This window comes from Aquarana catesbeiana, linkage group LG02 (assembly GCF_042186555.1).
Source record: "Aquarana catesbeiana isolate 2022-GZ linkage group LG02, ASM4218655v1, whole genome shotgun sequence".
Lineage (NCBI taxonomy): Eukaryota > Metazoa > Chordata > Amphibia > Anura > Ranidae > Aquarana > Aquarana catesbeiana.
Genome location: NC_133325.1, coordinates 404,446,946 through 404,463,491, shown reverse-complemented (window position 1 = coordinate 404,463,491; position 16,546 = coordinate 404,446,946). Strand labels below are relative to the sequence as shown.

Below are 16,546 nucleotides of genomic sequence, written 5' to 3'. Positions count from 1 at the left end.
CTCCCCACGACACCCAGCGATGGGGCACCATGCCTCCCCACGACACCCAACGATGGGGCACCATGCCTCCCCACGACACCCAACGATGGGGCACCATGCCTCCCCACGACACCCAACGATGGGGCACCATGCCTCCCCACGACACCCAACGATGGGGCACCATGCCTCCCCACGACACCCAACGATGGGGCACCATACCACCCCACGACACCCAACGATGGGGCACCATACCACCCCACGACACCCAACGATGGGGCACCATACCACCCCACGACACCCAACGATGGGGCACCATGCCTCCCCACGACACCCAACGATGGGGCACCATGCCTCCCCACGACACCCAACGATGGGGCACCATGCCTCCCCACGACACCCAACGATGGGGCACCATACCTCCCCACGACACCCAACGATGGGGCACCATACCTCCCCACGACACCCAACGATGGGGCACCATACCTCCCCACGACACCCAACGATGGGGCACCATACCTCCCCACGACACCCAACGATGGGGCACCATACCTCCCCACGACACCCAACGATGGGGCACCATACCTCCCCACGACACCCAACGATGGGGCAACATACCTCCCAACAATGGAGCACTATTCCTCCAATACCAATGACAGGTCACCATTTCCGGTCCTACTGACCAAAAGGTGCTGTCTTTTTTTGCCCTTTTACTCCGACTAAACACAAAGTCAAAGTCAGAGACATGGTTTACTCCCACCGATGCTGGGGCATTTTCTACTTCCGGTGGGCCACTTTCTGGCCACCTCAGTGTCTGAAGGACAATAAACTGGCCCTTTGTTTACAAAGTTTGGAGACCCTTGGTTTAGAGTTGTACATAAGAATATGCAAAGGATTACTCTTTTGAGTATACATATAGCTATTAAAATCTATGCAACACTTTACATTGTATGTGTGTTTAGCAAATGCCCATATATCAAATGAAATATAGAAGATGATGAAAATTACTGTGCGCATACCAGCATCACCACTGGGGGACATTTGGCAGGTTCTTGCCTTTGAGTGGTCTATAATGATGTGCAGACATCTTCCATCCATTGTAATGGACATTGACCTGTCTAATTTTAGTTGTTAAAATAAATGTGAAACTATACTTTTAACCCCGGCGTCCTTTTAAAAAGTTCTGAACACCCGGGGAGTGGGAAGGAATGGCGATCATACGACATTAGCTGTCATAATGGTCACGATCAAGAGCTGGTCAAGGAGGCTACTGATAGTTAGTCTGGACCAAGAGCTGTCCGACAGCTCGGTCTCTGTGTTGGAAGTGCGCAGTAAGTGCACGCACAGCACAGAAGAATCGACTGCCCAACGACCCATATGGTGGCATATGGTCATTAACCACTTGACGTCTGCGCTATAGCCGAATGACGGCCACATCACGGACCTGAATTTCCGGGAGGCCGCGCCCTGCAGGGCGTGCGCGGAGCGCGCTGTGTTCACCGATCTGAGTAAGGGGGCCGGTCCCTGCCCCTTACCATGTGATCAGCTGTCAGCCAATGACAGCTGATCGCATGATGTAAACAAAAGCTCGGTAATAGTTTTTTTTTCTCTCCTCACGCTGACAATTATGCCTCATCTGTGCCACCTGCCATTGCCACCAGACAGTGCCCACAGTGCCACCTATCAATGCCCACCAGTGGTGCCAATCAGTGCCACCTATCAGTGTAACCGATCAGTGCCCATCACTGCCACCCATCAGTGCCGCCTCATCAGCATACATCAATGAAGGAGATAATATTTAAAAAAAAAAAAAAAAAAAAAAAAAAATTTTAATTTTTTTTAAATTTGGTCTTTTTACACTTTAACAAAAAATAAAAAACCACAGAGGTGATCAAATACCACCAAAAGAAAGCTCTATTTGTGGGGAAAAAAAATCATTTTGGTACAGTGTTGTATGGCCGTGCAATTGTCATTCAAAGTGCATCAGCGCTGAAAGCTAAAAATTGGTCTGGACAGGAGGGGGGGGTTTAACCCTTACATGACTAAGCCTATTTTTGAAATTTGGTGTTTACAAGTTAAAATCCGTATTTTTTGCTAGAAAATTACTTCAAACCCCCAAACATTATATATATATATTTTTTAGCAGAGAATCTAGAGAATAAAATGGAGATTGTTGCAATATTTTATATCACACGGTATTTGTGCAGCGGTGTTTTAAACGCAAATTTTTGGGAAAAGGGACACTTTCATGAATTTGAAAAAATCCAAACAGTAAAGTTACCCCAATTTTTTTGTATAATGTGAAAGATGATGTTACGGCGAGTAAATAGATACCAAACATGTCACGCTTTATAACTGCACGCGCTCGTGGAATGGCGACAAAGTAAGGTACCTAAGAATTTCCACAGGCGACGCTTTCAATTTTTTTTACGGTTACCAGGTTAGAGTTACAGAGGAGGTCTAGTGCTAGAATTATTGCTCTCGCTCTGACGATCTCGTCAATACTTCACATGTTTGATTTGAACACCGTTTACATATGCAGACGCGACTTCCGTATGCGTTTTCTTTGCTGCGCAAGCTCGCGGGGACAGGGGCGCTTTAAAAAATGTTTTTTTGATGACTTTTATTACTGTCACAAGGAATGTAAACATCCCTTGTGACAGTAATAGGTGGTGACAGGTACTCTTTATGGAGGGATCGGGGGGTCTAAAAGAGTCACGCCCAGTCCCGCCTCCTAGCATTGATGTCCTACCATTGAACCGATGTTATGTCCACCATAAGAGCCGGACAAGGGGCGGGACTGCGAGCCGAGCACAAAGGAGATCCGGCTCTGTTTATTTCTGCAATAACAAGGCTGCAGATGGGCACTGATCAGACTGCAATGATTGGCAAGGTTGCAGATGGGCACTGATCATGCTGCAATGATGGGTAAGGCTGCAGATGGGCACTGATCAGACTGCAATGATGGGCACTAATCAGGCTGCAATGATGGGCACTAATCAGGCTGCAATGATGGGCACTGACCATTGTTTTGCTTCAAAGTAGTTTATTTAAAAAAAAAAAAAAACTTTTTTCCTGATACTTCCCTGTTAAATTGAAGGTGCGTGTTATACGCCGATAAATATGGTATATAATCTGGAACAAATTATATTGCATATTTTGACATGCTTCTACTGAGATGGCCATTTAAATACATTTCCTTATACTATGGGTAGTAGGGATGCTATGTGGGAGGATATCATATTGTAGAGTAGAAAATGCTAATTTACACCATATCTCATATAATAAAACCCATATTAACCACAGGCCGACTAGCGCACGAAGATAGACGCAGGCATAATGACACGGCTGGGCAAATGGGCGAACAAGTACGTCCTCTTTAAATCGTGGCAATGTGGGCGTACTCCATGACCATGCCCGTAGGTCCCACGGACTGGAGGCCCACGGAGCGGTAGAATGGGGAGATGCCTTTGTAAACAAGGCATTTCCCTGTTCTTCCTAGCAACATGACAGAGATCTACTGCTCCCTGTCATCGGGAGCAGTGATCTCTGTCATGTTGTAGTGAGGCAATCCCCCCACAGTTAGAATCACTCCCTAGGACACACTTAACACATTGATCGCCCACTAGTGTTTAACCCCTTCCCTGCCAGTGTCATTTACAGGCATACCCCACTTTTAAGTATACAATGGGGTTTATTTACTAAAGCTGGAAAGTGCAAAATCAGGTTCACTTCTGCATAGAAACCAATGAGCTTCCAGGTTTTATTACCAAAGCTTAATTTAACAAGCTGGGGTTAGAAGCTCATTGGTTTCTATGCAGAAGTGAGCCTGATTTTGCACATTCCAGCTTTAGTAAATAAACCCCATTGTGTACTTAAAAGTGGGGTATGTCTGTACACAGTAATCAGTGCATTTTTATAGCACTGTTGGCTGTATAAATGACAACGGTCCCAAAATAGTGTCAAAAGTGTCCGCCATAATGTCGCAGTCATGATAAAAATCACAGATCGATAGAGATATATATATCGATAGAGATAGATATATATATATATATATATATATATATATCTATCTATCTATCTATATCTATATCTATATCTATATATAGATATATAAATTTACTCGGCATGACATTATCTTTCACAACATAAATAAAAAAATTGAGCTAACTTTACTGTTGTCTTACACTTTTTTTGGAGTTAAAAAAAATATCTTTTCACCAAAAAGTGTGCTTGTAAGACCGCTGCGCAAATACGATGTGACAAAAAGTATTGCAATGACTGCCATTTTATTCTCTAGGGCGATAGAAAAAAATATATGTGTGTGTGTGTGTGTGTATATATATATATATATATATATATATATATATATATACACACACACACACACACACACACACACACATACATACATATATATATATTTTTTTTTTTCTACCGCCCTAGAGAATAAAATGGCAGTCATTGCAATACTTTTTGTCACATCGTATTTGCGCAGCGGTCTTACAAGCACACTTTTTTGTGAAAAGATATTTTTTTTAACTCCAAAAAAAGTGTAAGACAACAGTAAAGTTAGCTCAATTTTTTTATTTATGTTGTGAAAGATAATGTCATGCCGAGTAAATTTATCCCCAACATGTCACGCTTCAAAATTGCACCTGCTCGTGGAATAGTGACAAACTTTTACCCTTAAAAATCTCCATAGGCAAGGTTTAAAAAATTATACAGGCTGCATGTTTTGAGTTACAGAGGAGGTCTAGGGCTAGAATTATTGCTCTTGCTCTAACGATTGCGGCAATACTTCAAATGTGTGGTTTGAACACCGTTTTCATATGCGGGCCCTACTCACATATGCATTCGCTTCTACACGCGACCTCGGCTGGACGGGGGGGCGTTTAAAATTTTTTTTTCTTACTTTCATTTTATTTTTTTACACTGTTCTTAAAAAATTAAAAAATTGTGTCACTTTTATTCCTATTACAAGGAATGTAAACAACCCTTGTAATAGGAAAAAAGCATGACAGGACCTCTTAAATATGAGATCTGGGGTCAAAAAGACCTCATATCTCATATTTACACTAAAATGCAATAATTTTTTTCTTTTTTTTTATATGTCATTTGAAAAAAAAAAAATATATATCCCTTTAAGAGCTATTGGCGGAAATTACATTTTGAAGTTGCTTCCGCCCTGAAGTGGTATGGAGAAAGTTTGGGGGACATCTTCCCCTCACTTGTCTCCATGTCAAGCCAGGGACAGGACAGGTTCGCCTTCGCCCCTCTCCCGCCGCCGATATAAGTGATCTTGCGCCTAATCCGCCACAGAGACCACTTTTATCTTGAAGCGGACCGTCCGTTGAAGAGGATACCAGGGTTATGGCAGCTAGCTGCTGCCATAACAACGGTATTCCTCTTCAAAGTAGCGACGTAAGATGACGGCGGGCGGTCCGTAAGTGGTTAATTGTCCACATTTAGCAGCTTTGGTATGCACCAGTCAACTTGACAATAAGACCTCTTGCACACTGAGGCGCTTCTAAACTGCCCATAAAAAACACTGAGCGATTTTGCATCACTTTTCAGGCATTTGCGGTGCGCTTTTAACCGCTTGCCGACCAGCCGCTGCAGTTTTACTGTGGCAGAATGGCACGGGCAGGCGAATCAACGTTATTTTACGTCGCTTCGAAGCGAGTGCCCGGCGGTCTCGATGAGCGCCGGGCTCCCACGATCGCTCATGACACGGTGAGAACCGGGATTTGTGTGTAAACACACAGATCCCGGTTCTCTGAGGGGAGAAGTGACAGATCGTCTGTTCATACAAAGTATGAACAGCTGTCATCTCCCCTAGTCAGCGCCATCCCCCTTCAGTTAGAACACACTTGAGGGAACACAGTTAACCCCTTGATCGCCCCCTAGTGTTAACCCCTTCACTGTCAGTGACATTTTTACAGTAATCAGTGCATTTTTATAGCACTGATCGCTGTATTAATGCCAATGGTCAAAAAATGTGTCAAAATTGTCCAATGTGTCCACCATAATGTCGCAGTCACGATAAAAAAAAAAAAAAAAAAAAAAAAAAAAAAAAAAAAAAAAAAAAAAAAATCGCAGATCGCCGCCATTACTAGTAAAAAAGAAATAATAAAAATGCTATAAATCTATCCCCTACTTTGTAGATGCTATAACTTTTGCGCACACCAATCAATATGCGCTTATTTTGATTTTTATTACCAAAAATATGTAGAAGAATACATATCGGCCTAAAACGGAGAAAAAATTTGCTTTTTAAAAAAAAAAAAAAAAAAAATGGGGGTATTTATTATAGCAAAAAGTACATAATATTGTGTTTTTTTCAAAATTGATGCTTTTTTTTGTTTATAGCGCAAAAAATAAAAACTGCAGAGGTGATCAAATACCACCAAAAGAAAGCTCTATTTGTGGGGGAAAAAAAAAGGACGTCAATTTTGTTTTGGTGCAACGTCGCACGACCGCGCAATTGCCAGTTAAAGCGACGCAGTGCCGAATCGCAAAAAGTGCTCTGGTCAGGAAGGGGGTAAAATCTTCCGGGGCTGAAGTGGTTAAAAGGACACGCGACTCAAAAACATCTCCAAAAAACATTTTTAGGAGCTTTTGAAATCGCTTTTCAGGCGCTTCCCATACATTTCAATGGAGAGGGGCGTTTTTGAGGCGCTTTTTTTTAGCTCTCCAAAGATGCTGCATGCCGGATTTTTTTCACCCCACTGCCAGTGCACCACCCCAGTGTGAAAGTATTAATTGATCTTAATGGGAAACCTTTTTCGTGAGCTTATCAGGCGCTTTTTTTTTTTTTTTTTTACCGCCAAAGCGCTTGAAAAACTGGATTCACACTGTAGCGAACACAGACACTGCATGTGATACGCACCAGCACTGCGGTGCTGACCACATGCGATGTCTGTGCAATGTGAGTTCAGCCATACAGTTGCAGGGACTCCCCCCCCCCCCCCCCCCCCCCGCACTGGAATCGGATTGCATGGGTGTTCTCACCCATGCGATCCGATTCCGGTCCGAATCCACAGTTCGCACTGCGATCTGTGTACCGATCTGGGGGGTGTTATTAACATTGTATTGACACCCACAGCGGTTCGCAGAGGGCAGTGTGAACATGCGATGCGGGAACCGGCACTGGAATCATGCTGGTTCCTGCATCGCTACAGTGTGAACCCAGGCTCAGTCTTAAAGGGGTCTAAGGGGGGAGATTTACTTAACCGGTTCAATACAGGGCATTTTCACCCCCTTCCTTCCCAGGCCAATTTTTAGTTTTCAGCGCTGTCGCACTTTAAACGACAATTGCGCAGCCGTGCGACGTTGTACCCAAAAACAATTTACGTCCTTTTTTTCCCCACAAATAGAGCTTTCTTTTGGTGGTATTTGATCACCTCTGCGGTTTTTATTTTTTGCTCTATAAACAAAAAGAATAGCGACAATTTTGAAAAACACAATATTTTTTACTTTTTGCTATAATAAATATCCCAATTTAAAAAAAAAAAAAAAAAAACACATTTTTTCCTCAGTTTCGGCCGATACGTATTCTTCTACATATTTTTGGTAAAAAAAAAAAAAAAAAAAAAAAAAAAAAAAAAAAAATCGCAATAAGCGTATATTGATTGGTTTGCGCAAAAGTTATAGCGTCTACAAAATACGGGATAGATTTATGGCATTTTTAAAAAAAAAAATTTTATTTATTTTTTTTACTAGTAATAGCGGCGATCGCGATTTTTTTTTTGTGACTGCGACATTATGGCGGACACTTGACACATTTTTGGGACCATTCACATTTATACAGCGATCAATGCTATAAAATTGCATTGATTACTGTGTAAATGTGACAGGCAGGGAAGGGGTTAACCACTAGGGGGACACAAGGGGTTGATTAGGTTTCCTAGGGAATGATTCTAACTGTAGGGGGCGGGGACATACAAGGGGAGGAGACCGATCAGTGTTCCGCTGTACTGAGAACACAGATCGGTCTCCTCTCAACTGACAGGACGTGGATCTGTGTGTTTATGCACACAGATCCACGGTCCGGCCCGGTTAACGGGCAATCGCAGGTGCCGCTCAGGACCTGGTGCGTGTGCCCGGCGGACATCGCGATGTCCGCCGGGCACACGCACCAGGTCCCGAGCAACGCGGCAGCCGCGCGCGCCCCCTAGGTGGCCGGGAAGCCCAGGTCGTCATATGACGTCCACCCAGGATGGGAGATCCCATCTGTGGACGTCATTTGACAATGGCCGGGTAGCGAAGTGGTTAAACTAGAGCACTCAGAATCTCGTGCAGCTGTGCATGGTAGCCAATCAACTTCTAAATTCAGCTTGTTCAATTAGACTTTGGCAATATAACCTAGAAGCTGATTTGTTTCTATGCAGAGCTGCACAAGATTTTGCACTCTCCAGCTTTAATAAATAACCCCCCAATAGACTATTTTTCCAGATCGAAAACAGGTCTGAGAACTAACAACACACAGTTGCAGATTCCTAATTCTCTGTATCTCCCTGGCAAAGGGCAATTCACATTTGGTCTTAGATACCAGTCAACTGGAAACCGTAGATTTGTGGTTCTCAACCTCAGTCCTCAAGTACCCCCAACAGGCCATGTTTTGGGAATCCCCCTTAGATAAAATAGCTGTCCAAAATACCAAGCCATGGACTCCAATTTAAAGCACCTGTGCAAGATAAAGGAAAACCTGCAAACATGGCCTGTTGGGGGTACTTGAGAACTGAGGTTGAGAACCACTGCCGTAGATCACTCAGTGCTCCAATTCAGATGTTGAGGTCAAGTCCTCAATAAAAACAAAGGCTCTGCTAATAGCAGCACCCACAAAAAGCACAGCTGTTGGGGGTCACTTGTACCCTAAGTCCAGGTATGAGCTGGAACATGTTAGAACCTACTGTTCCCAGCCAACAGGTTTTGAACACCCCAACCCTACCTCCATGATTCCCCACTATTTTCCTAAAGTGCAACAAACTACGCCTGTACATTCCTGTTAAAGCATCAATTTAAAGTTATTTTCAGGGCTACTTTTTTTTTTTTTTTTACCAGGGTCCTATACTCCAATTCATCCCAGCAAGAATGTCAGCTTTTTTTTTAGTCAGATTGAAAGAGTAACAGAAAGGGCTAAAATACTTACCTTGCCTGGAGTAAATGCGGATCCTTTGCATCAACAGGGATCACATACCCAATCTGTAGGTTATGCTGAAGGTAGCCTGGAGCAGATTCCCCCCCCCCCATAAAAATGTGCATCTTAGCTCTGCTATTACTTTTATCCATGCCAACAAAAATGTCATTGTAGGTTTATGTAAACAGTAGAGTATGTGTCCACTTTAGGATCTATTTTCCCCATGGGTTAACAAGCTACTGCTTTAGATAAGTTGTAAGTATTCTCATGACAATTGTTTCTGTGGAGCAGTTGTCAGAGCTGAGCTCTCCCAAATGGCAACAGCATTTGACTGTATTTATGTGTCTGTTTATTCTGGTGTTTAGGGCCAAGGGAGAGAGGTGGAGGCTTGCAGAAAGAACATTGCTCCATAAAGCAATCTAGATTTTCCCTTTTTCAGAAACAACCACGATCCAACAATTTTCAAAACCCTACAATTATTTTCTATATAAAATTTGATATTAAAAATTTGTTTATAAACAAATTAGAAAACAACACCTTATAAACTTCTGTTCCAAGCCTACCAGGATGATGCCAGCAGCTACAGGCATTATCCTGGTATCTTTTGTCAGCCAGCGATTCCTTGTCATGTAAAAGCCATCCTAGTGGCCGATTAGCCACTAAATTGCTTTTACGGGCAGCGGGACAGGACGTCCCCTTCCGCTGCCACTCCGGACTCTTCTGTGCGATTGGGGAGCCCAGTATCCGTTCTGGTGTTGCCGCCGGGTTACCATAGAGCTGGCCATGGAGCAGATGGTCCCCGGCCATCTCTATGGTCTTGGGATGCCGGAAGCGACATCATGACATCACTTCCAGATGTAAATTTTATCTCATGCTTTCCAGGGTAGAGGAGTCCCCAGACGTCTCCATAAAGGAGGACCTGTCATGCCTTATTTATATCACAAGGGATGTTTACATTTCTTGTGATAGGAATAAAAGTGATCAAAAAAATAATTAAAAGTGGTTAAAAAAATAAATAAAAGGGATAGTGAAAAAATTAAAGCGTCACCCCCCCCGTGCAGTGGTGAACACATACGTAACTCATGCCCGCATATGTAAATTGTGTTTGCACCACACGTGAGGCATTTCCGCAACGTTGTAGAAAGAACAATAATTCCAGCACTAGACCTCCTTTGTAATGCTAAACTGGTAACCTGTACAAATTTTTAAAGTATCACCTATAGAGATTTTTAAGTATCCTAGCTTGGCGCCATTCCATTAGTATGTGCAATTTTAAAGCTTGGCATGTTCGGTATCTATTTACTCGGCATGACATCTTTAATATTTTACCAAAAATTTAGTTTTTTTTTTTTTGCATTCAAATTAAAGTGTATTATTTACCCAAAAAAATTGTATTTGAAAAATCGTTGCGCAAATACAGTGTGACAAAAATTGCAAATCCCAATATTTTATTCTCTAGGGCCTCCGATTAAAAAATATATATGCGCTGGGGTTCTAAGTAATTTTACAGCTAAGAAAGAAAAAAAAAAAACACAGTTTTTTTACATGTAGGAGAGAAATGTCAGAATTGGCCTGGGCTGGAAGTAGTTAAGTTATGCGACATGAACATGTAACAGACATAAGATTGGGATTATCCCAATGTAGCTGTGAAAGTGGAAATACACTTTGTGCGTTAATGAAAATGCCTGAGGCTACATCATATTTTACAGTAAGTGCTCATTATTATCAAGAGGAAGTATAAATCAGGGACCCAGAAATACGGAGAACTTGGGTGTCTTGGCCCTACAATCATGTCACTTTCTGTTGTGACAACATAAACTTATTATACTATACCCAGTAAGGAACTGGCCTCAGATGATACACAGAGATGAATAAAATCCTCCTACATAAGCTGTACCTTTTTAACTGCAGTCTTCTCTACATCCATTCAAAGTCCAGACTTTATGCAGCTCCTCTGAGCTGTCAGAAATCAGGGGGTGGAGAGCTGAAGTTACACACTGCAGATCTCAGTGAGAGCTGATTGGAGGAAAGGGACACGCCCCCTTCACACAGCAAAAGAGCTCAGGCTGTCAATTACAGACTGTATGCTGGAGATCCCACTCTGGTCCCTATTTTTCTCTTGGTGTCAGGAAAACTTGTCAGAAGGGACTCATGCGGATAGCAGAGGAACAAGGGAGCAGAGAGAAAAATGGACACTTAGTGCTCTGGATTGAGACAAGTACACACTATGAGGAATATGCTTTGTTCATATTTCATGTCTGAGGTTTACAACCACCAAGTTCCTGCCTTGATGACAGAATAGGAAGTGAAGAAAACTCTCCAAAGCCAGGCAATTCCCCTCTTAGGGCCTGTTCATATTTGTAGCAGGTCAGTAAAAATAAGGAATTGAGCTGTGGCTTTTTTTGCCCCCCCTTAAAGCCCAAATTAAAGAGGGAGTCCCACGAAAAAAAAAAAAATAATAAAAGTCAGCAGCTACAAATACTGCAGCTGCTGACTTTTAAAATAAGAACACTCACCTGTCCCAGGGTCCAGCGATGTCGGCACCCCAGACCGAATCGTCCCTCGGTCCTCGGGTGCTGCCGCCGCCATTCTCTGTAAGGGAATCAGGAAGTGAAGCGCTGCGGCTTCACTTCCCGGTTCCCTACTGCACATGCGCGAGTCACGCTGCACTTCCTAGCTGGTCCCCGCTGTCTCTGGGACCCGTGTGTGTCCCAGCAGACAGCGCAGTGGGGACGGGAGGGGGCGTAGACTCCCGTGGGAGTCTATGCCGGAAGTGGGTGCAAATACCTGTCTTAGACAGGTATCTGCACCCCCCTCCCCCCTGAAAGGTGCCAAATGTGACACCGGAGGGGGGGAGGGTTCCGAAAAGCGGAGGTTCAATTTTTGTGTGAACCTCCGCTTTAAAAAAAAAAATACATCCTTGTAGTGAGCCCCAAGCAGTGACAGCTGTCACTGAGCACGTGTCCCTATTGGAAGATTTCCCCTCTGTTCAGTACCAACATTTAAGCTCCTTTCACACTGGTGCAATCCACCAGCGAATCTCTCTGCTGAGCAGGCAGATGACAGATCTGTGTCCGCCATACAGAGCGGACACAGCTCGCTGTTCTTCAAGGCCTCTTTCACACGGGCGCCTGTTTGACAGACTCCGCTTCCTCAGCAGGGGACCGCTCCGCTGATCCCCACTGAGCAGGCGGATGACAGGTCCATCTCTACTCACTTTGCAGAGGGGAGACAGTCTCGCTCTTCTCTATGGAGGAAAATCGGATGAAAACGGACCGCCTGTCTGTTTTCATCCAGTCCGCCAGACGAATGGAAAATAAATAGGACCACCATCCGTCTGGATTTTGCGGACAGGATCAGATGTCAGGAGATGTCACCACTGGCATCCGCCGTTACATAGGGGTGAATGGAGGCTCTGATCAGGTCAGTCTGAAAAACTGACAGGCGGACCAGATCAGGGCCTGTGGGCTATCAGATGGAAAAGCAGACAGTCGCTCGATAGACGGGGGGGGACAGATCTCCATCCGACTGTTTTTAGGGGACAGGAACATTGACATGGATGGTCCGACAGGTGGTCCCAATCGGACCCTCGGTGTGAAAGGAGCCTTAGGGTTCTCCCTCACTTCCAGACCCAGTGACACTGGCCATCAGAACAGACGTTTGGCTATCAATGATAATGTGACAGGCCCTGAGTCTTCTCACCCGCAGTCCGGGGCCGGGCACCACCTGCAGTCCGGGTCGGCAGCCAAGCAGCGGCGCAGTAGGAACTCCTCATACTTGCGGGTGAGCTGGGGATCCCTCAGGATGGCCCGGACATGTTGGGGACTGAGGCGCTCGGCACATTCAGGACAGCGGAGGTTCACTCGGCTCTCGGTGATCTCGATCCTCAGGTACTGGCGGAGGCAGCGCAGGCAGGAGCGGTGTCGGCAGCTCAGCAGTTCGGGCAGCTCTTCGGGCGGCTGACGGACCAGACATAGCGGACATTCTAAGAGCGAGTCCTGACCGCCGGGGGAGGAGGGCGGCGGGGGAACCGAGGCCGGTACTACGGCAGGAGGTAGAGGAGGAGGTGACGGAGGAGGGGATGGGATGGATGGCTCTGGCACTGAGCGGGTTCTTCCAGGGAACACATTGGGGAGGGAAAGGAGAAGCCGGCGACGTCGGGCCCCAGGGCAAGGAGGGGGCTCCGCGGAGCCTTCAGTCATCTTACGAACCCCGACACTTCTAAACCAGGAAGTGATCAGAGTCCAAGTCCACACTGCGCAGACGCCTGATCTACGGCTCTACGCTTCTCCACCCTGGTGACAGGAATGCACATGCGCGAATGGAATCTATCCCGAGGGCCGATATACGTCAGGAGGACGTGCACCAGGGACCACGCCCCAGTCAGGGCCGCGCCCATGCGCAGATGTAGTTTAGAACGCTTTCTGCTTACTGGCGGTAGCTCTTTTATTTATCATGTGACAAGGACATGAATTGACAGCTTTCACTATACAGCTGCATAGTCCCTGCATCAGCTCCCAACTGTCCCTGATTTGGAATAAAGTCCCTCTGTCCCTCTTTCCTTTATTTGTCCCTCATTTTAGAGCCATCTTTATAATTGTAAATAAAATGCACTTTTTATCTTTCAAAAATGTTTCCCCAGTGCTAAATATTTCATCCAATTTCTAAATTTCTGCATTTGTAAATTTCAAAAACCAGTATAAAGGAATAGTAGTGGTTAAAAAAAATGCACTTGTGGGTTTAAAGCGGGAGTAAATCACAGTTGAAGAAAAAAAAAATTCTCCTGCAAGGCAATGTTATAATGTGCTAGTATGCATCGCATACTACCACATTATGCCTTAAAATGATTTACCTTAAAATGAAGCCCTCCAGTGGCGCACTGTCACTGCTGACAGGGCTTCCATCTTCACCCAGTCTTTCTTCCGGGTACGTAACCTCCAACTACACGAGTAGCCAGGGGTGCAATGACATTGCTTCTGCACAGGAGCCACCATTTACAGCATGGGCTCTGAAGGTCCGGCACCGTATGCCGGACCTTCAGAGCACATGCGCCAGTGACGTCACCAGCTGCATCTCCTAAGCAGTGCAAGTTTAGTAGATGTTCACAGTACCTACAGGCAAGCGTTATTACAGGTTAAGGCTGGGTTCACACTATTAAATAAAAGATTGGTTCAACCCACAAGTGCTTTTTTTACCACTACTATTCCTTTATAATATATTGACTTTTGAAATTTACAAATGCAGCCATTTAGAACTTGAAAGGTTTAGTGCTGGAAAACAATTTTGATAGATAAAAAGTGCATTTTATATACAACTATATGGATCAGACCAAAATGAGAGACAAATGAGGAGGAATGAGGGACCGAGGGGACATTGCTCCAAATCAGGGACAGTCACTCAAAATCTGGGACAGTTGGGAGCTATGGGTGTGTCCTATGCCCACATACTTTTGCTAATAGTTGTCCCTAATTCCCATCTCAGAAAGTTGGGAGGTATGCAGTTGTGCTCTGTGCAGGGGTGTTGCTAGGTCTACAAAAGATCTGGGGCTAGAGCCCATAGCAGCGTAGTAAAGAAAGTCATACGCTTGGGCGGGCATACACATGTATATAGAGCAATATACGCGTGTGTGTGTATATATATATATATATATATATATATATATATATATCCCCAGAGAGCCCCCGCTTACATCAGGGTCCCCAGAGAGCCCCCCTTACATCAGGGTCCCCAGAGAGCCCCCCCTTACATCTGGGTCCCCAGAGAGGCCCCCTTACATCAGGGTCCCCAGAGAGCCCCCCCTTGCATCAGGGTCCCCAGAGAGCCCCCCACTCACATAAGGGTCCCTAGAGAGCCCCCATTACATTAGGGTCCCCAGAGAGCCTCTCCCTTAAATCAGGGTCCCCAGAGAGCCCCCCCTTAAAATCAGGGTCCCCAGAGAGCCTCCCCCTTGCATAAGGGTTCCCAGAGAGCCCCCCACTTACATCAGGGTCCCCAGAGAGCCTCCCCTCCTGCAGAAACTTGGGGCTATGGGCCCCAGATTTGGGGCTATAGCCCCAAAAGCCACCCCCTAGTGACGCCACTGGCTCTGTGTATAGTAGATGGCTGTGCTGTCATGACAGATCTAACAGGTTTTCCATTGTCTGGTCACTCTGAGGCTGGGTTCACACCATTGCGAATTTGTTTCTCACATCCAATTCGCAATAGCAGGAGATTTTGACTGGCTCTCTATGGAGCCAGTTCACATATCTCCGCTGCGGCTCCGGTGCAAATTTGCAGAGGGGTCCTGTGCATTTTTTGGTCTGTTTCAGGTCCGAATTCAGCCAAAAATTTGGGCTGAACTCAGACCAGAAACGGTGAAGCAGGACGCACCGGATCCCTACCATAGTTGCCAACATTGGAAAAAAAATTTGTGGGACACTTTTTTGGCTGTAGGCGGAGCTGTATAATAATTAGGGGGTGGGGCATGCGTTTGTAGATGTGGCATAGCAAAAAAAAGAAAACTGCGGTGCACAAAGCACGCCGCCACAAAAATGATCGTGGTTTATGTGAAATAGTGGGCGTGGCTTAAATTGGCGTGGCTCAAAGGCGGTGTGGTTAGAGTCTGAGATGAATGAGGGATGGAGAGGGAAAGGGGGAGAGAGGAATGAAGGGACAGCAGCCCCAGATCCTACACAACAATAGAAATATGTGTATTCTAGAAAGTTTAATAATCTGCAGATAAAGATACTCCAAACACCTGGTGTTAGCGCTTCAATTATCCCGGCACCATGATTGTTATGGTGTCAGGATGATTGAAGTGCATTATTTCTATTATTACATTGTAATATAAAATTAAATCATTCAACTCACCATAATGCCGAATCAGTGGGATCCCTGTGCATGTCACTAGCCACGTCGCCTGCCACCAGCAGAGTTCTTCCTTGCATCAGGTGCCCCCAGCAGAGTCCGTCCTTGCATCAGGTGCCCCCAGCAGAGTCCGTCCTTGCTTCAGGTGCCCCCAGCAGAGTCCCTCCTTGCATCAGGTGCCCCCAGCAGAGTCCGTCCTTGGATCAGGTGCCCCCAGCAGAGTCCCTCCTTGCATCAGGTGCCCCCAGCAGAGTCCCTCCTTGCATCAGGTGCCCCCAGCAGAGTCCCTCCTTGCATCAGGTGCCCCCAGCAGAGTCAGTCCTTACACCAGTGTTCCCAGCCTCAGTCCTCACATCAGTGTCCCAGGCAGAGCCATAGTTACCCCCCCTGTACATAGTTTCCCCTCTCCCCCTAGTTACCCCCCTGTACATAGTCACCCCCCTATGCATAGTTACCCCCCCTGTACAAAGTATCCCCCCTATACATAGTTTCCCCCCCTGTACATAGTAACCTCTCCTGTACATAGTTAACCCCCCTCCTGTAAATAGTTACCCCCCTCCTGTAAATAGTTAACCCCCCCTC

At 45.5% G+C, this 16,546-nt stretch overlaps 1 protein-coding gene across 1 annotated transcript in view; it reads right to left on the bottom strand.

The window, feature by feature from the left end:
- Positions 1-13,407, bottom strand: part of RNF19B (ring finger protein 19B) — a 41,198-nt gene extending 27,791 nt beyond the window's left edge. Inside the window, exon 1 of the mRNA XM_073615340.1 lies at positions 12,821-13,407. Coding sequence (XP_073471441.1) covers positions 12,821-13,320 — 500 coding nt within the window. The 5' untranslated portion in view covers positions 13,321-13,407. The remainder of the gene's footprint in view (positions 1-12,820) is intronic.
- Positions 13,408-16,546: the final 3,139 nt, after the last annotated feature.